The sequence below is a fragment of the Mesitornis unicolor genome, unplaced genomic scaffold (assembly GCF_000695765.1).
Source record: "Mesitornis unicolor isolate BGI_N332 unplaced genomic scaffold, ASM69576v1 scaffold50263, whole genome shotgun sequence".
Lineage (NCBI taxonomy): Eukaryota > Metazoa > Chordata > Aves > Mesitornithiformes > Mesitornithidae > Mesitornis > Mesitornis unicolor.
The window spans coordinates 10,764-31,298 of NW_010174963.1; the positions used below are offsets into that span (position 1 = coordinate 10,764).

The 20,535-nt window shown below is 36.1% G+C and overlaps 1 protein-coding gene across 1 annotated transcript in view; it reads right to left on the reverse strand.

Annotated features, from left to right (window-relative positions):
* The window catches only part of CTTNBP2 (cortactin binding protein 2), a gene marked incomplete at both ends in the record, with an annotated part of 29,079 nt that extends 9,854 nt beyond the window's left edge, over window positions 1-19,225 (reverse strand). Inside the window, 10 exon segments of the mRNA XM_010181202.1 lie at window positions 4-103; window positions 187-273; window positions 1,134-1,213; window positions 1,591-1,686; window positions 2,530-2,805; window positions 5,278-5,395; window positions 8,205-8,459; window positions 9,546-9,696; window positions 12,954-13,053; window positions 19,009-19,225. Of these exon segments, the coding sequence (XP_010179504.1) occupies window positions 4-103; window positions 187-273; window positions 1,134-1,213; window positions 1,591-1,686; window positions 2,530-2,805; window positions 5,278-5,395; window positions 8,205-8,459; window positions 9,546-9,696; window positions 12,954-13,053; window positions 19,009-19,225 (1,480 nt within the window).
* Between the last annotated feature and the right edge of the window lie 1,310 nt (window positions 19,226-20,535).

A 20,535-nucleotide genomic window follows, 5' to 3' on the forward strand; every position in this document is an offset into this window, starting at 1 on the left:
TACCACTACTGATGAAGAGTTCTGCAAGCTGCTCCTTGGAGAAACCAGCATCCACTTCAACTTTAATGATTTCACATGTGGATCCTGCAGCCACTTGCTTTTGCTGTGTTGAAAATTCACAGATTTGGTGAAACAGTGAAAATACTAATTTATGAACCATTTTACTTTATCTGTTTGTGTTAATACCTTCATGCAGGCCGCTATCTGATAGGCTATATAGTCTTGTAAACTTCCTTCTGGACCATGGAAAATGACATTACGGTATTGTTCCACCTACAGACAGACAATAAATTATTCTTCAAAGTTCATAGACTTGGATTTTTTTTTCCTAAATGAGACAATCAGCACCTTGCAGACAAACCTCTTTGTTTTGCATGACTGGAGTTGATAATCCTTACTACATGAGTTTCAAAATAGGCAATAGTTGCATAAAACATCTTGGAAATACATTGATAAATTTATATCCTAATTTGTTAAACTACATGAAAAGGTATTTTGTCATTATAATAATCATTAAAACTTGAAAAAATAATGTAAGGAGAATAAGTTTAGGAGTCACAAATATTTTCTGGATTTTGAGTTAAAATAGATAACCCAGAACAATGTTAAAATCATCCAAAAGTAGTTTAAGTCACTGCTAACTTAAGGACTTAAACTGAGGACCTTACTTCCAGTTGAAATGGGATCATGTATCAATACGGTAGAATAAAAATTATTTCATCTACCTTAACTCTAAGATTACTTTATCTCTAAAAAATTGGTAAGGGAATACACTCATTTAACTGTGCAGTATTGTTGAATACAGCAGAATCCTATGGCACATAATTGTTCTTCTAACGACATAAAACACTATCCAAGGACACCGCAGAAATTATGAAGATTTTAAACTAACTCTGATTTGATTAGATATATTAAAACAAACGATCTATGGAACTTAACTCATATTATCCAATTATCCTTATATTTTGAGGTATTAAATAAACTGTAAAAGTTACAGGAAAGATATATATGAGCTAATAATAAAATTCAAGTCTCAAATAATTGCTTGCATGAATGTTATTCTAATTTACTTTCCCCTCAAAAGGTGGAACAAATATAAACTGCATGCAGAGAGAAGTTAACTTAGTATTTACCAGGCGGAGGTAATTCTGAAGTGTCTGAAGATGGATCATAGATGCATAAGTCACACTATTTAGGCAGCCTTCTTGAGGTCCTTTAAAAAGAGATATACAAATAACTTCCTAAATTCCTCATGTTAACAACAACAACAACAACAACAACAACAACATTACAGGCTATGCAAATTCAAATGGTGAAAAAATGAAAGGCATTTATCTAGTAGGACAGATTCATGTGTATCCACGACACAAGTAAAATGGGTACTACTATATAACTGAGAAATGTAGTGGGGGTTTGTGTGCCAGCATATTTTTTACCTGTTGTAGACCCTTTTAAAACTAGTTAATAATTGGATGTGACATTTCTAAGTATCAGGCAATACTGAAGAACAAAACTAGTAGCAAATGATTCTCAACATTCCATATGGAGTGTCTTAACATTCAAAACTGAAAATTATGAGTTGAAAATTACCAAACAAAAACACGGTGATGTGCTCAGCTCTGTTGTTCTTCAAAAAGTCCCATGGTGGCTGGGAGAAAATCTGACCTGTTGACCATGAAATGTTTCCTGTTAAAAATAAAAAATAAAAGAAAGAGATATTCCCTGTATCTATATAAAGTGTCCTATGCTCAAGAACATTCACTTGGTTACAAAGATTGTGTGCGTACACTGACAAATCTGATGAACACACCAGTCCTATCTACAAAATCATGCTATTACTTGATACATGACTGAGGATACGAATGTTTTATGTCAACTGAGACACAAGTTTAATAGTAACCTACTTTCACATATAAAATAAAGTAAAATTAGATCATTTTCCTAGTCTAATGTGAATAGGTTTTTTTGGGGTGGTGGGCAGGTAGAAGGGAGAAGAGGATTTAAAGTGAAGCACATGAATTTTCACAATCCTATGCAAGTGTTACTACTACCACCATCTTTTGGCCAATTTATCATATTTTAAAATTTTTTCTGTTTTACCTTGATAAGCGAAGTTACATAAAACAGAAGTAGTTCTGTACTACCTGTGCTGACGATTTAGTCTGGATTTACTGTACCTTCTGGATGTACTGTAAAGACGGTGTGGGCTTTGCTTTGAATTGTTTTGCTTCACCTGGAATACAGATATCTCCTCCCGAGTACTAAATTGAGCAAAGGACTAATTAACATAGGGTCTCATGGTCCCTGAGATGACATTAAAGTGCTTAATGAATTGTACCATACACATAGCTAAGAGTAAAGAATGCTTTCACTCCAGGACTGTTCAAAGTTTCAAAGCTAGTATTGGTCTTTCAAGTTTAAGCATTAAAAGATCCAGAAGTCTAAAGATAATTTCATGTTACCTACAAGATTTCACGAATTTAAGAAAACTCCCAATTTTTGCTGTTCTTATTATGCCAATATCGATACCTAGTTTGACAGATGATATACTGCTCGCATTGAGGCCAATGTTGGATTCTGCAGCACTATTAAACGACAGGTCTTCCAAGCTCCTCCACCCATCAGAAGTGATTGCTTGGAAATGGTTTGTCACTGCCTGACTCACTGCTTTTGAAAAATCATCCCACGATGTCTGTTTGCGGATATTTAAAGCACATATTGTGTTTTCTGTATCAAATTCCTCTATACCACAAGGGGCTGCTTCAATGCCACTGACTGAAATCCTTACAGGTACATTAAGAGCATCTGTTGAAAAACAGAAAACCAAGAATGAGAAAAACTGTAAAACTAAATTTAAAAAAATCCTATTGTTAAAGACAATTAATATCTAATATTGCAAAGGAAAGCAACAAAATAACTCCTGCTACAGAAAAGCAAAATGTTGAAGAGCAGCACAGACTATAACGAGAAAATCAGAGCAGTGCTGAAAAACAAGTATCAAGGTATCTATGTTACAAAAAAACCCTGTATTATTATGCTTAAATAACAGGAAGCAAGACAAAACTTACTCAATCTTTTACTTCCTCTTTACAGACTAACTTCTTATAAATTCAGACAGATGGTAGGTAGTGTCTTAACGTTTCAGTTTATTGTGGTTGTGCAAATTTTTATTATCAATGCAGAAAGGAATTTTCTGGCACTAGTGCACAAGTGGAAAACACAGTTAGGTGAGCCAAATGTCTTTAAAGAAAAAGCTAAGAGCTAAGACAGAAAATTCACTTGAAAGTGTATATTTGATTTGCTATAGAATAAATTAACAAAATATTAAAAAAAGTAAGAAATTGCATTCACATTCTAGAAACAAAATTAATTTAATGAAGTTGTTTTAAATCTTGCTCTTTGAAAAATGGAATACAACTCAACATATGCAGTAGTTAATTTACATAGATATTAACATAGATAATTTAGATGACTGAAAGTGAAAATGAAACTATTTTCTAAATTTAATGCCAAAACAATACCTTTCAAAAATTACCCCTAAAATTAAAAAATAAGTACACCACAAAAAAAAAATCAGCTTATTATGAAATCTCGCAACATGATCTTAGTTTTGTTTTCAAGTCCAGAAGCCAAATCTTTGGCTGATACAAACCAATGAAACTTTTCTGATGGCAGAAAAGCTGATTGAAACCCACTAGCCTACCACAGGGAAAAGATTACTCAAAGGCATCCTTCAGATGTGGGACTGTGAGAATATGTGGGATATGAGAAACATATCAAAGGCTTGCCCTTCTGATGGCTGGACCTCAGGGAAATGAGCAATGACTACAAGAAATACAGAGGGCTCTCTACAAGGAAACAGGCCCCTAAGACAGAGGTATAGTGTATGCCTAAATTTCAGTGCATGTGACCTCTACGGCATGGCTGGCAGTCCTGGCCCCCACTCCCTCAGATCTGCCAGAGCACATCCTCCTCTCCTGCATGCATAATTCCTTACAGCGGAAATCTTACTGGACCGTGAGGAAGGCAGAGGATGGCACGGACACATCCAAAACGCAGTCCTGGCTTGTTGAAGCATATACCCAGATGACCAGTGGTCAGTGGGTACCAGTGGGATACCAATGGTGTTTCCAAGCTTCCACAGATCAAACATTTTGGGGACAAGAAAGCTAATTAAGATTGTAGTGATGTTAACTACAGCCTTAACAAATGGAAGATAAGAGTCCGAAGGTTCTGACCTGTTGGATTCATGATAAAACTGACCAGAGAAACAGGGTACTAGGACTGATGAAAAGAGCATCAATTTAACAGGCTACAAATTCAGCCATCAGAAACTGGCTTCAATCTGATAAAGAAGACCACAGAGGAGTGTCTATTAGAAAGTGAGTTGTGTTCCTCTCTGCACCTACAGTAAAATGGGAAGAACCCAGATATTGTAACAGCTGAAGGGCAAAATCAGAAGCAGAAAACAGAAAGCTTCCCTAATTTGTGGATAATCCGTGAATTTGACAGCCCTGCATCCCACAATGCAAACACAAAAAAGTTAATAAATACAAAACATACAAACCTACAAAGACAACATTCCTGACTATACAGAGAAACAGAAAATGCAGAACTTGTGAGTGGATGGACCAAGTTCTAACTCAAGAAATACACAGGTCAGCCTGCTCTACTGGATTTTGAGAAAACTTAGAGAGAAGGAAGAAGATGACAGGTTCCAACAGAAGAACAATTTTCTGACAGAAATTACTGATGTTGGGGAAAAAAAAAATCTTGTTTGATGTTGTCTCGGAGACTTTTTTGAAGAATACACCAATCAATTCCCTCAACAATAAACAAATAAAATGATTCATGACAAATAAAATGATTCAGATATGACTAAATGATTGTATTAGTCCAAGGAAATTTAACAGCTATCCACCTTTAAGTGGCTTTTCTGCAAGAGTTTAAAGAACAAAAATAAGAAGAGGATAATAGCTTTGGAAAAAGTAATTACTACTATTAAATTCAGAAATTTTAAGAGAATATGGATGTTTACACATATACAATATATACCATCTTTTCAAGTGTCTTAATAACAAAGGCATAAGTCAGTTAATAACCTCCAGCAGAATTTCACTTCTTCAGAATTTGGAAAAAAGAAACTTGCTAGGTTAAGAAAATGTAATATTGTGGTGCCTAAAAAAATGACAACTACCCTTTTTTATATTTCTCATTTTTGTCCCACAAGCTCTTTACTAAAAACATTTTTATATAGCACTGATAGCATTTACTTACTTAAGTTTTCTAGGAGATGTTTGCAATCATCAGTAGCAACATCATGCAATGTTCGATTACACTTATCTTTTCTCTCAGCCTCTAGTCCACCATGGCTACAAAGGATTTCTAGACAGTTCTGCAAAGGTAAGAACTGTATTATTTACTGGTCCATTTACTGCATTAAAGAGTTCTACCAATATGCAGTTAGACTCCTAATTGAAATTCTTACACATATATTTCCAAAGATAGTCAGGTACAGTTTCTATATATGAGCATCCAAATGATGTTCCTCACAGAGCTGAAATACAGGAGTAAAAATATTTTATAGCAGACTTGAAAGTCTCAAACCAAGATTTTGAAAAAGCAGAACATAGGCAGCCATGCTTCTACATCTCCAAGCATCAAGTGCTGGTCAGTTGAACTGAGAAATTCTTAACATCTGGCCACTACTTTAGATATTCACCTAAGGAAACAGAAGCTCAACTTTGGACACAGTTTTGAACATCTCAGCCTCAATGTTCAAGTAACACTAAAAAAAGGCAATTCTGAAGCTTAATACAGACTAATTAATGAATCTATGCAGATGGTAATCCATAAAACTGGTTTTCACAAAGCAAAAGAAAAACAATAACTTTAAAGTCACCCTGCAAGCCTCCTCTTTGGCTGGTAAACCTGAATTTCTGCAAGCAAGTAACAACGTAATGAAATAAAAATGCATTTCTATTAAAGTCAGAGCACAAACATTTTGTGGATTCCAACATGATGCCCTCTTAAAATTCAAAGACTTCAAATAAAAGTCATAAGCTCAACAGAAGCAAAAACTCATTACAACTCATTAGAAACAAGCTACTAGTAGATAAATTTGGAAAAGTATAATCATACTGTAACATGGAAAAAAGATTAATTATATATATCCTCCCAAACTAGCAGGGAAGAGCCCTCACAAAACTACATTCAAGTATTGATTGATCAATGATCTGAAGCCTGATTAAGTCCTGATTTCTAATGATCATCCATTCAGCAACAATACAAGTGGCCTCCATGAAAGCTTTGTCATCTTCAGATATGCCTTTCAAGGACAAATATCCATATTAAAAAAAGACACCATCAGAAATGACACTAGTTAATACCATATTGATAAACTCTGGGGTTAGTCATAGCAGAGAAACCAAACCTTGAAAACACAGAGAAGCAGCTCTTAAGTATTTGGATTCAGAACAGGGGCTTGTTGCGGGTTTGGCTACTGTTACCTATTTTATAGTTGTTCTTACAGAAAGACTTTCATCACTATATCCAATACTCTGACACCTTCCATAAACATAACCATCATCCAAGCTAGATTTCTCTGTGAGACGAAGTTTTACCAGACTGTGGTACCAGCATTTGTAAGAACCTTTTAAAAATCAATTACCTCCTAACTTTGCCAGGAGAAAATTAACCAGAAAAAAAGGCATATTTTCTTGTCAGGTTAGTAAGTTAACTCTGTCTTTCAGATGGGTGCAATGAATGGTAAAGACAGCAGAAGGCAGAGGACTGAACTGTGAGGCTGACAGTAGGAAACAAGTGGGAGGAAACAAAGAAATAAGGCTTATTTCCTTGGTAAAATTAAATTCTGTTGGCCAGCCAGCTGCACATCCGCCTTCATCACCTGAGAGAATACCCTCAGCCCTCACTGGAGAGGTTATTAAACAGCTGACTTGAAATGTGCTCAGAAGCTCAAACCTATGAGGTATTCATGAAAGGTGCACGTGAAAACTTCAGTGTCAGAGCCTTCAGTGACAACACCTGGCCACAGCCCCTTTAGACAGTAAATAAAAGCTAGATTCCACGTTGCTGTGGATTGAATTATTGCAGAAAGAAGCAACATACTGCACATTATTTAGGTATTTGCAGACTATAACAAATACCTTAAACTCCATCTAAATTGAGATGAGTGGAAACTGAAATAAGTCTGTACCTGCCTAACAGACACTGGTAATGGAATATTGACTTTGTTCGTAATGCAAAATGCTAAGTACGCAGTGCCTGATCCCCAAATAAAACATTATTTAAAAACCTGAATCCTAAATCTGTGCTGATTTTGATTTAGCATAGTAAATTTATTTATCAGGGAAAAAAAGCAAACATAATGATATGGAACTAGGCATGTAGTCACAAGCTAATTTTCAAAGTCTTGGACAATATTTTCCTAAAATCCACTCTTGTGTGTTCAGTATCCTCTATTTTCTCTCTGGGTAAAAGTTTTACAGTAAAGTCTGTCTGACAGCTGTCATAAAAAAAAAACCCAACCAACAAACAACAAAACCAAACTTTAAACAATCAGTGTTAGAAGCGTAAAGCATCTGATGTCAAATCCTTCAAGTAATATTCAATTTCCAGACATCTTCCTGTTTATCATCATCAGGTCATTCTCTATGTCATCAGTTATGCCAACTCCCAAAAAACTTACTCACTGCCTGCTAAAAAGACTGCCCAAAATAACAAATTAAATGATGTATTACTGGACAAATATGGTTCTCAGATTTCTTTTCCTCCCCTCCAATCTATAGAAAAAATTGTTCATAGTTAAATGATTCCTAACTGTAACGGAAAACTATGTCCATCTAATATCTATATTATATGACACACAATGAAGTGGCATTTAGAGTGGGATTCACCTCACCTTAACTTTGAAAATCTGAATCTCAAGTAATCATGTTTTCTCTTTTTACTGTTGTCCCAGAATAAATAGGCACTTAAATATGACAATTCCCCCCACTAGACACCTAGCTTCTGGGATAAATTATCCACTAAGAGTATCTCTCTGTATCTGTTAAATCACATGTGACAATAAACCAGATAACAAACTTAGATTTGACATCTAAGTTTTAGTTCTTCAAAGACAAGAAAGGATGCATATTGCCTAAATTCTCTCGGGTTACTGTATCTTGTTCACATAGACTGACCTTAAAGCCTTTTGATGCTGCAATGTGGGCAGCCGTCCAACCCTCTTTGTCAGCATGGTTGATGAGATCTGCAGAAATAACAGGCTTTACTCTACCGCTATAGTTGTCTTCTCTCTTCTCCAAATCAAAGTAGTCTAAATTAGGCTCTGCATCAGTGAAAGAGTTCCCATTGCTTGGCTCTCCATAGTACATAAGGAGCTTGAGACTGTCAACATTACCAGAATCCACTGCTGCGTGAATTGGTGACCAGCCATCCTAAAAAACAAACAAAAGCAAAGAGCAAACTCCCACCAAACACATCAAAAAATGCTTCCAGAACTTATATCAGCAATGAATCTGAATGGAAGATTGAAAATGAAGAAAATAAGCAAGAGTGACACAATAATCCTTTGGGAAAGCAGAGTTGCTTGTACGTGTTCGTAGTGGAAGAAATAGAGGGAAGAAAATGTAGCAGAAAGAAAATTTTACAGTTTTCTTCAAGGACAGTCCAACAAAGACTTCAAAGCTTTTAGAAGAGTCTAATACAGGACTCACATGCTGTTAATAGATTATTTCCTTATCATGTATCAAACCAACACAATTCTAACAATCAAGAATTTGTTTCATTTTGCATTAACCAATTTATCAATCAGTCCAATATTTTAATAGTTTTGACATCATAACTGTCTCTCATTTAAAATCAAATATATTTACTTTCCAAAAGAAATTAACAAAAAAAATTAAATCAGTGTAATATAGGAGCAGAGTGTACTGTGAAGCTAATACTCTTTGTGCTGCGTTTCTGTCATCTTTACATCAAAGTCTTAAGAAAATCTTCAGGGAAACACCTGAAAAGGGCAATACCTAGATGTTAATTTTGAGACAGTCCTCCTACCTTTCTACCTTTTTTTTTTGCCGTATTCTTTCATTTGTGGTATGAGAGACTTTACAATACTGGCTGGCAAATTTGGGGGTGCGGGTCCCCTCAAGGACAACAATAAAGCACCCTAACGTAAAAGGTGGAAGCAAAATCCCTATGTCCACTTCTCCACCTTAAAAACAAGTCAAACCAGAGAAGTTAATTTTTTGCAGATCCAGTGCTGAAGAAAAGTCTGCCGTAAACTGCTACAGATACACAATATAAATATGAAAGTTGCATAGTTTAGATTTTAGACAACACACAGCTTTAAAAAACCCCAGAAAGTATGATAAAAAGAACAAAATATTAATTTCAAATTACAATGTTTATTCCAGCTTTAAAGAAAACTTTAAATAAATACTTTAATATAAATATTTCCCAGCTGTTTGCAGTTATTCGGTACCATGCAAGATACTTGACCTTCACAAACTATTTTAACTTACACTGGTTTTTACTGTTCGATCTGCTCCACCTTTCAACAATAGCTTAATACAATCGTTATTTCCATTTTTACAGGCCAGGAACAAAGGTGTCTGTCCTTTTTCAGCAGCATGGTTAATATCAGCCTGATACATAATTAATAATTCTGCACACCTACAACAAACAATAAGGTAGTAAAATTATCTTATATCTGACATCCCAAACCTCTTTATAACTTACTACATTTAAATATTTTTATAAAAGTACTGATTTTTACAGATTCAGATCTTCCTACAATTTTATCCATCACATATACACAAGTATAAGCTATAATTTTACACATAGATATAAAGACAGAAAATCAGGTTACTTTGAAGCCATAAATCTTAAACTACTGTAGCTGCACTTAAAAACTGAATGTAAAACATTTAATTTCACAAGACTAATACAAACTTGATGACAGCTGCTTAAGAAAAGCCTTCAGCTGAGCAAAAAAAGTAACATTTCTGTTCTGACTACTGATACTTAAAATAGTTTCAAAAGAAAAGTAAAAGGAAAATAAGGACTAGGACTTGCTTTAGATACCAGCAAAAGGGACTCTTGCCTAGGGAAGAAAATTGTTTTGGACAGCAAACCAGTCATGGCATTACCAACCATTCAGATCCCTGAATGGAGGCTACTCCAGAACGATGGCTTGGGGTGTGCTGGTAGCAACTGCCAGATTAGGGAGGACAGAAGATCAGGTGGAGTGCTGGAGAGCAACCCCTAGGGACTGGTGTTCGGATCCAAGATCCTGTGCTTCCTCACAGTCCTGTAGCAGTAGGTCAAGTTTTCTTCTCAATTCTTGTGCCAGAGTTGGCTCCCTTTCCCTTCCAAAGAGTTTTTCAGCAACTCTTAAGACTTGAGAGGAATCTTAATTGTAGTCTATTCCCTCTGCAGTTCAAAGAAGGGCTTTAAACTAAGATAAATCCCCATCTCTCTGGCTCAGTATCTATTAGTCCATAAAAATATAAGAATATGAACAATGAAGCCTCAAAGCAACTAATGCAATGCCATACAACTACTGGTTAGGAGACCATACTATAACAAACAGGATGAAAAAATATTTTAAACCATATCAGAATATAAACATAGAAGAAATTAGAGATAAAAAAATCCCAAGTATTAAAAAAAGGTTCTTACTTAATCCATTTCAAGATAAAATGACCAATTTTAGAAAATAATAAATCACACACAATTAATATGAATGAATTTGCTGCACTTTCTGAAAATGCTTAAAAGAACAGAAAAAATAGAAATAAAAGTAATGCTCTACCTTATCAAACACTGAGCATGTATCCTAATCATAGTCACAAAAGTCATGTTAAAATAGGCTCATAACAAGACACCTGCATAAAGCAACTACAGATGGAGTTTCAAGTCTGCTATGTTAAAAATAACCACTGTGCTATTTTGCGTTGCATTCAATGATTCTGGAAATGCTACACTCACTTTCCATCTCAAGGGCAGGTAAGGTCAGCCTGGCCTAGACCATATGTGGAATTATTTTGACAGTCTCTCCTAAAAGCACTTTCTGAATTGGTGACATTATGAAGAGTCCTAAACCACTGTCATGTCTTTCTGGAACTGGAACAAGGGCATTGTGCCAGTCCAGGAATAAGGTTAACAGATGTGTCACAGGGGACTGGCTAGCAAATCTGTCACAGACAAGTACTGTGGAATTCTTGGTAGTTTAGTGCTGCCATTAATGCCAGATTCTTAGTGCTGTAGCATAAGTAACATGGACTACACAACACAAAGCTTGCCCCAAATTCTGCCTATTACATTTTTTTTTTCTGAGCCAGAACTTTGAAATGATCAACAAATCAAACAGCCTGAAGCATTCACAGTCTCTGATATTTCTGACTGGCCCTGTTATTACTCCACTCACTTTTAAAATTCGGTTCATGTTTAGTATTCAAAAAAAGTGAAGTGAAAACCCCTAAAGTGTTTAGGGATTTCATGCTACAGTTACACAAGTAACTCTAAGGGAAAAAGCATATGAAGTGTGCAATTATCATAACACAACAGATTATATACAGCAAAGTGTTGTGAGGGTAAGTCAGAGAAATAAATAGCTTCCTACTTAAAAAGTCTAAGATCTTTATTTTAGTGAGAGAATATGAAGAGTGTTTGGTTCGTCTCATCAAGTCACATGTAATTTTTACAGATTTTATGTAAAACACTGAAACACTCAACTAGATATTTATTCCTGTGCTCAAAACACCTACTGGGAATCTGCTACCTCTGAATTAAGACTTCCAGTAAAAGATGCCCATTACTTGATAAGCTTGAAGTCCTCCAAGAGGTGACAAGAATCTCTGACAATCCCTATATACTCACGAAAGACTGTGAGGACAGGGATCCCACTCTTCCTCATGGTAGGCCCAGAGCCTATCACAGTATAATAACACTCAAAGGGGCTCTGATCCCTATATGTTACTATATCAGGTAAAATCTTTAAAAATAGTAAAATACAATATTAAAAGAATTAAAACCTGAAAAATAAGCAAAACCAAAGATGCATCAATAAATGTAAAATAGTTTTATCTGGATAAGGATGCTCCGGAAAAGGTTATCTAATGGTTGCTTCCAACTTCCAGTTCTATTTCCTACGATTCTATGAGACACAGTAACACTGCACAGTGGAAATGCAACATAAGCCTTCAGCTCCTCAAATGAAGGGAGGAAAAGGGGGAAAAAAAAATCATCCGGGTGAATTGTTATGTACTGTTTCTCAGTATAAAAAGCAGACAGGATTTTCCAATCATGCTGTCATAAAACACCAATCTTTATAAAATTAGAAGCTTAAAAGAATAAAAGAAAATTATTGTAACTACATTTCTTATTTTTGACTCATACATAGTTTTCTGTTTTTCAAAGTTAAAGGTACTGATACAAAAAAACCCTTAAACCTTAAAAAAGCCTGTTTTGTTGTTTTAAGTATTGATTCTGTATCACCCAGGAGAATATTCAGATACATGTTCTTTTGTCTCTGAATATGATATTCATAATTGTCTATGCTTTAAAAAATCAGTGCAAAAAGAATTTCTTTCCTCCTTCCTCTGTTAATCCTGTATTGTGGCTGATAACTCGAAGAAAATTAAGAAATTCAAGGGTTTGATGCTCTGTAGACCAGTATCACATTGTGGTTACTAAGAATACACCTTCAGCAATCTTAAGAGCTGCAACTGGAAACAAAATTAATGGAAAATATTAAAACCAGAATGGCATATGAACATGAGTTTCAGTAGGTGCTTTCAACAAATAATAGTTAAATGCATTTATTCCTAAGAATGCAACAGTAATGTAATGACACATATATTAAATAACGTAAAGAGAATATAAAATTCAGTAATAGCTGACATGCAAAATCTTAAGACTTCACTTACTTGACATGTCCCTGAGCAACTGCTGAACACAAGGGTGTAAAGCCATTTTTATCAGCAGCATCAACTTGTGCTTCTGCAGTCAGCAGCAATCTCACACAATCTATAAATTGAGCATAAACATAGAGTGATGCAACAAGAATAAGTGGTTAAAAATACCAAAGGTCAATACTTACTCAAGTGGCAACAGCAGCCATTCTTTTTGGCTATATAACACACACAAAGTGAAGCAGCAGCTCAGGAAGTGGTTCCCAGGACAGGGGTGAGAATTGACTCCCTGGGGGCACCATCACTCTTTCCTGAAAAGGACTTAGGTTGGGCGTTACTGGGATCCAAATACTGTGCCCATTGATGGCAACTCCCACAGCGTTAGTTAATTCACCTCCAAAGTGCGGAGTCTGAATTATCCGGCAGCCCCTAAAGGCAGCACGGTCCCACATGGGGAGTCATGCGACACATCCCAAATACGACAGCCACAGGGGAGACGCTCTCAAGCGACACAAGTCAAACAACACGCTGGCTGGTTTCGATTCAGGACACTTTGATGGCAGATTGCAGTAACAAATAAGATAAATTGACAGGCTCAAACCTCCCCAAACCATTCTCATTCATATATTTCCAAAACAACATGCTAAAAATAGTACTAGCCTGATTCCACCATCCTACAGCTAAATTAGGATAATCAATTACATAGTAATTAGACTGCTTTTCATCCACAAATTGGAATATCATTTGATGCAATTTAGTTTGAAGAAAATACTTAATCTGCTCTATATTCTCGAAATTGGTTTTAGACCAAAAGAAACCAAGTTTTTTTTGTAGCTGAAACTACTACTTTGAAAATAAGCTCAGCCAAAACACCAATTAGAAACTCCTGACCTGATTTCTCAGTGAACTCTGTTTCAGCACTGGGTAACATCCTGGGCCAAGCTTTACTAGTGAAACTTATCTCTAGATATCAGAAATCTGAGTAATCTAAACCATTCTGGAACTTATTTACTTCTGTTACAACTCTCTCAAATATTAACACAGACATTGTGGAGTTGATTGAATAAATAATTTAACATGAAGAAATAAGATTTTAAAACAGATTCGTAGATTCTTAAATGAGTATTCTGATCTGAAATTGCTTTTTTTAAAAAAAAATGTTGGTTTTCAGGATAAGCTACCAGGACTTCATCTGTAATAGTTTTTTTTAAGTCATAAAGAAGCTCTCAGTTACCTAACTTACCTACTAATTTCACTTGCAAGATAATACCAATTAAAATCTAATTATACTTTCAATCACTTTGTAACAGAAACAATACTCTGCTAACAACAACATGATTTTTTCCTCTTTCTGTTGTCAATCCCTGTTTTATATTAAACAACTAACTTGAAAATACAGATTCCTGCTTGATATCCTTTAATTTTATGAAGGATGTTGGAAAAAAATTCTCCTATCAGTTTCAAGTATCTGGCTAGAACACTCCTTGGTTCCTTCATAAAGCCCATGTTAGTCATGCAAAAGCCATGAAGAATGGACAGAACAAGACGACCTTTCTAGAAAGGTATGGTTAACCCACAGTTATTGATTGGCAGATCATTCAGGTGGTAGCTTATCTGTGTGAAAATGCTGTTTCTGATGAAGACCCCTGAAAAGAGCTGTTTATTCTCAGTGCTATGTGCAAACATGAGGAACCACAGCTACTTTTATAACGCATGCCATATGAGCTAGTAAGCTCTACATGACCCGTTCTGGTGGCATGTCAAGTGAAATAACCTCCAAGAAGGCTGGATCCTCTGGATGGGCTTTGGATTGGGATTTGAAGAAGGGTAATTTGGGTCAGTCCAAGCTCATGAACTCCAGTTCACTGCTGTCTGCCACAGAGGTGATCAGCAGTGGAGAGGACTGAGTGGAATGGCAGGCACAAGACAGACATCGATGTTATCATTCAGTTAAAGGTTTTGGTCAAAGCAAAAGCAAAACATGGAAGCTTATTAGCACAAACACCTGGAGACTTTACTGCTCTCCACCACAGCTGGGTAGTTAGTTCTTCCAGAGTGCTGGCAAACACCATGCAGATACATCCAGTGGCTTGTCAGAGCTGACTCCATGTAGCTGTATGTCTCTGCACTTCACTCCTTTATACTTCCCACATCACTCCTGTTTTTCCTATCAATCAGGGTGTCACAGCCTCCATATACTCAGGATAGAAGAGAATCAATTATACCATAAATACATATGATTAGCACATAGCTGAGTCCAAAGGATATTATTATTATTCTCTTCACATCTCTCAGTTTCAGGATCTCTGATTATTTCATACTCTCCCAGTTGCCTCGTGTGTGGCAGAGAATGACCAGGATTGGCAACACAATATAGATATATCAGCTAAGTGAACTTCTGTACATGTTATCAAGCACATAATAGACTGAAGTGGCTCCTGCTTTGTTAATGGATCAAACCAAGGCAGCCTGACAAAACAATCTGTCCAGCTATCCCGTTCTAGTGATTAAATCATAAAAACAACAGTTTCCTTGTGTCCGTTCAAATACAAAGAAAGTATTTAGTGTGCATTTTTAGAGTGAAGTTCTCTCTTTCAGATCTACAGAATTACAGAATTGAATTGTGGACAGTGTGTGCAGGAAGCAGAGCAGTTGCTACGAGCTTCATGTGCTGAAAAACCCTCAGCTGCAGCTCTCGAAAGGCAACTGTTTATGAACAGGAAGGCTACTTATTTTGCGAACAGCACAGATTAGGAAAGAATACTTGAGTGTTCTCTCGCGTAACTTAATTTTCTCTACAAACCGGGCTGAGAGTACACAACTGCTGCCCTCACCATGCAGGTTACAATGTGCTCTACCTTTCTCTAGTTGTCTACATGCTCAAATACTGTATTTCTTCACTGAAAACGTGTGGAGATCATTCACTTTTCACCCTTCCCAGAACCTCTGCAACATGGTGTTTGTTTCTGAAGGCAGTTGCTCACTATGCTGGCTCTTAACAGGCCTAGAGCTATTCTTTTCTTCTGGTCAGCCATTTCCCAGAAGAAATCAGAAAACCTGGTTAGCTGACTTAGAAGAAACAAGGGGTCCTGGAAATCTTTGAATCTATTTAGTTATTTAGTCACTAACTCCAGGTTTAAGGTATTCTTAATAAATTAAATCACGGTGCAATCATCCTCCAGAGTAAGTTTATGTGCTAAGTCTTATGGTTGGACTCAATGATCCAACCTAAATGATTCTATGGAAAAAAAAAAACACCTCAACAAAACAGCCAAAAGACAGTAACCTACCATTGACAATCCTATTCAACACAATGAAAAAAATCTGTACAATAATTTATTTTATCCCTCTCAAAATTACTTCAGTGTCATTTCTTTCTACCTGGTTAGCTCAAAGAAACTACTAAAAAGGGTTTTGTAAAATAACAGATTTATTCCTATACTTCTTTTCTTAAGCGGATATATTTTGGGGACAAACTGCAAGTAACAAAGAAAGGATTATATATTAAAGTTAAGCACAAAAACCCTTTCGCCAAAAATAGTAAAAATCTACTACTTTAAATTATCATATAAATTATTAAGGAGACATCAACACTGCTGCTGTGTGATTCTTTCATTCAGAATTCAAAAAAGTCCATTTAGTCACTAAATTGCAAGGATTTGCAGTACAAAGTGGTTTTCACATCCTGCCAACTACAAATGGGAGTGCAACACTAAAACTGTCATAAGAGACTTTTCATCTTAGAAAGTAAAAGACACTAAAGAATTACAGCATGCACATACATGTCTTTGTTTTTATTTTTGTGTTTTCATACTTCACTCAAGCACCTCTCTTATTTGAAGTTTTGACGATAAAATAAGAAGCCAAATTGTCTTTGCTGTCAGTAAGGGCTGCTCAGTTAATGTAACTGAAAATGAAGGCATTTGCTTGGAAATGTGTAAGGAATACGTGATGAGGAAAGAAGAGTGTGGTCAATTAATGGTCTCCCACAGACACCAGCAATGATAAATTGCTGTAAGACTAGAATAATGCACAGAACATCCATTCAGTGCAGGGGAAGGGGGGGAGGCAGAAATCCACACAATATAATAAATTTGGACTCTTAATATTGAAAATAAAAAGTTGCAAAAAAACCAGTGTCACAGGAAGAAAAAAAAATAAAGGACTTCTGCAATATTTTAAGGGTCTTGGCAACAGCTAAGTATCTGTCTGCTGAAAAGTAAACCCTAGGTGCTAATCATAGACAAAATATACCATTCCCAACAAAGGGAAAATTCCTCCTATCTCTGTGCCCGATAGCAAAATTAGCCCTTAACTTGTCAAAAAAAATCTACACTATCTGCCTAGCTATGAGTTTTGGATCCTAACTTTACTTTGATTTTTAAAATACTTCAGAAAAATAACAGAATAGTCTCTCTAAACACTATTTTGAACACTGGATCAAGGTTTTCTAATTGTGTCATTGTCTTGGTTTCGCTGGAGTAGAATCATAGGATGAATTTTCTATTCAGGAAAGCTGCATTTTTTAGAAGAATACAGGACTTGATTTGGTGAGAATAAAGTTGATAAGACACCTTGTTTTAGTTTTTGGCCAGCACTGGTATGCAGGTCACCATGGTGGATCAAGGTCTTTAGCAGTTTTGAGTTGGCCAGGTACAGAAACCAGGAGGAGCGAAAGCCAGGGCAGCTGGCCCAAGCTGGCCGACAGAAGTATTTCACACCATAAATGTCATGCTCACTATAAGTTAGTGAGTTTGTTGGGGATGCCCCTCTTTCCTCAGTGGTCACCATCCCTGGAGGGTCTCTCACACTGTTCTGCTCCCAAGGCCCTGTTTGCGCTTTTCTTGGAGCTGCGGTGCTCACAGTATTTGTCATCCAGACTTCACTGTGCACAGCTCACAACTACTACATGGGCTGACTGTAACTCTGTGTATTTTATACTAATATTGGCATTAATATTAGTTTCTTAGTATTATTATATTAGATATGTTTCCATTTCAACCCATGGGTCTCCTTTCCTTTCCCTCAGGTGGGGAGGGATCATCAGGTGATAGAACAACTGCCCAAATGGAGACAGCCACTAACAAATAAATTGTTAAACAAAACCTCAAAGCACTCTTGAAAGCAGTGGCTTTAAAGGCCCTATGTTCCACCTTTTACTATGAAATAAAGTCTTGACTTTACTAAAACTAATGGAATTTTTGTCATTGGTATTGCTGGATTTCATCTTTACTGTCCAAAGCAGCATAATGATATTATTTGCAATATAAATCTAGGAGATTTTCATATCAGTAGAAAAAACTATAGTAACATGTACTGGCATTTTTAAGAAAGCTGCTGTTTGAGAGCCTTGTTTTAAGAGACTGAAAATTATTGCTTGGAGTTTGTATCCATGAAATTCATATCTGTTGCTAACATATCTGCCTCATTTCAGGAATTTATTCATAAAGTATGAAGACTGACTGTTGAAAGTTCAGAGATGCTACCTCCTTGAGACTGAGGGTCGAGATCGTGAGGGAAAAGAAGAAGAAAAATCTTAAAACATCTCAGTAGATCCTAGAGAACAAACTATTTTTTTCATGTAGTTCAAAAATAAAGACAGTTCATTTTATTTCCCAAGTAACACACTACTCTGAAATAATCTTCCATCATTTTCACTGCTGCTGCAGAAGATGAAAACACCGATGATGACCTATTCTTTCCTGCTTACTCCCTGTAGAGGAAAGTTCTTTCTTTCAAGTTGCCTTTGGTACAACAGATCTTTAGTTAGTCACAGAACATGGGGTGATGATATCTGATGGCTTCTTATAGGAAGGGAGTGGAGAATGAGAATGGGTATTCATGCGGAATGTAACCACAAGGAAGAACGCTTTCTGTGCTCCAGAATTCTGCCTCCAGAAGTATTGCTTATATATATGCTACACTATTACTTTTGTCATGTAATCTATATCTCAGTTGCAATTTCATATTTTTTAAAAAACATGCATTTGATCCAATTAAATATTTACAACTTATGAAATAAGCTTTCACTATTTCACTGACTGTCATAACAGAACTTAGCATCACTAACCTGTATGTCCATTCGTAGCAGCAGAATACAAGGCAGAATAGCCATCTTCACAAGAGTAATTAATGTCCAGTTCTTCTTCATTAAGCAGCATTGATAATAAAGTGACATTTCCCTGGGCAGCAGCTTGGTGAAGAAGGGTGGGCCTGCCACCCAGGGGGACAGGACCACCGCTTGTTAACAAAGGGGTTAGGGAGGAAGACCAGCCTGTGAGTTAAAGCAACAGAAGTTAGATGGGAGACACAAAAAGAAAGCTCTGCATTTTCTGTGTTTTTTTGAAAATTAAAAAGGATCTTCAAAATGCCAGGATTCGTTAGTTTAGCACGAGTTTTGAGATGATGCTTTGTCTACATCAGAAGGTATTCTGAAGAATAAAAACTGTGCAGGGGTGACAGTTGTTAATGCAAATGAAGAGGATTTCATTACAATAGGTCAACGTGAAACTCGCTATAAACTGTAGTAGCAGTTGGATGTCTCAAAAAAAATGTATATTATTAGAATTCAGAAACTCCCAGAAGTTCTCATTCAGAAACTACCAGAAGTTTTATACAAGTTGTAATTAAACTGCTGATATGACAGAAAGTTTTCTAAAGTAAAACTAAAGTAAAATTTCACATGAAATTTCATCATCCTTTATAGTCTCAGTGCAAACTTAAGTATTTATATCTCACCTGCATTTATACAGATAGATCACACAGAGAACCCTTAATAACTTTAAGCACATTTCAGTAAGTTTGCAAAAGGAAAGTAGAAACCAGTTACACAAATAATGCAGAAATAAATACATTTATTACTGAACTGTACCTTAAGGTAATGTTCCTTTTACTCAGCTATACTTAAACATTATAAAATGCTCCAGTGTGAATGAATAACAACTCCTATAAAATTTACAAGTGAAAGTTTTCAAGTCACCCTGTTAAAAAAACATTCAATTCAAAGCTTTGAAAGCTTAGGAGTTATCTTGGTTAAATGTTCTGTTCATTACTTGTCAGCTTTAGTAGGGAGTTTGTTAAGAATATGAAGTTTGGTGCATAAGGCATGGAAAATTTTGTGCATTCTTCCTTGATTAAGGACTGCAAGAGAAAATAGAAGAAAGAAATTTTTTTTCTTATTTTCAGTATTACCTTCAGAAAATCTACATTCCATTTCTTTCTTGAATAAATAACTGTATTCTGAGGCCACACATAAGCTACTATATGAGGCTGAAATTGGACAGTGCAGAACAAGTTTACACAGCTTTGACTGTGGTTCTGCAACATCCATGACTGAAGAGGAGCTGCAGGGCTTTACCTTCAGCTCCCTCAAGCTGCCCAAGTGCTACCCAACTCCCAAGACCTAGAACTAGAACGAGCACATGGCAGTAGGCTCTATCATGCTGGGATGATTTGCTCCACATTTTAGAAAACCAAACTAAAATATGGAAGTTCCCAAGAGAATTCTATAGAAGCAACAGACTTGGGAACCTTGCAAGATCTGGGCAAATTTTAATTAAGGCCCACAGGGACCTGGGAGTCCTGGTGGACAGCAGGA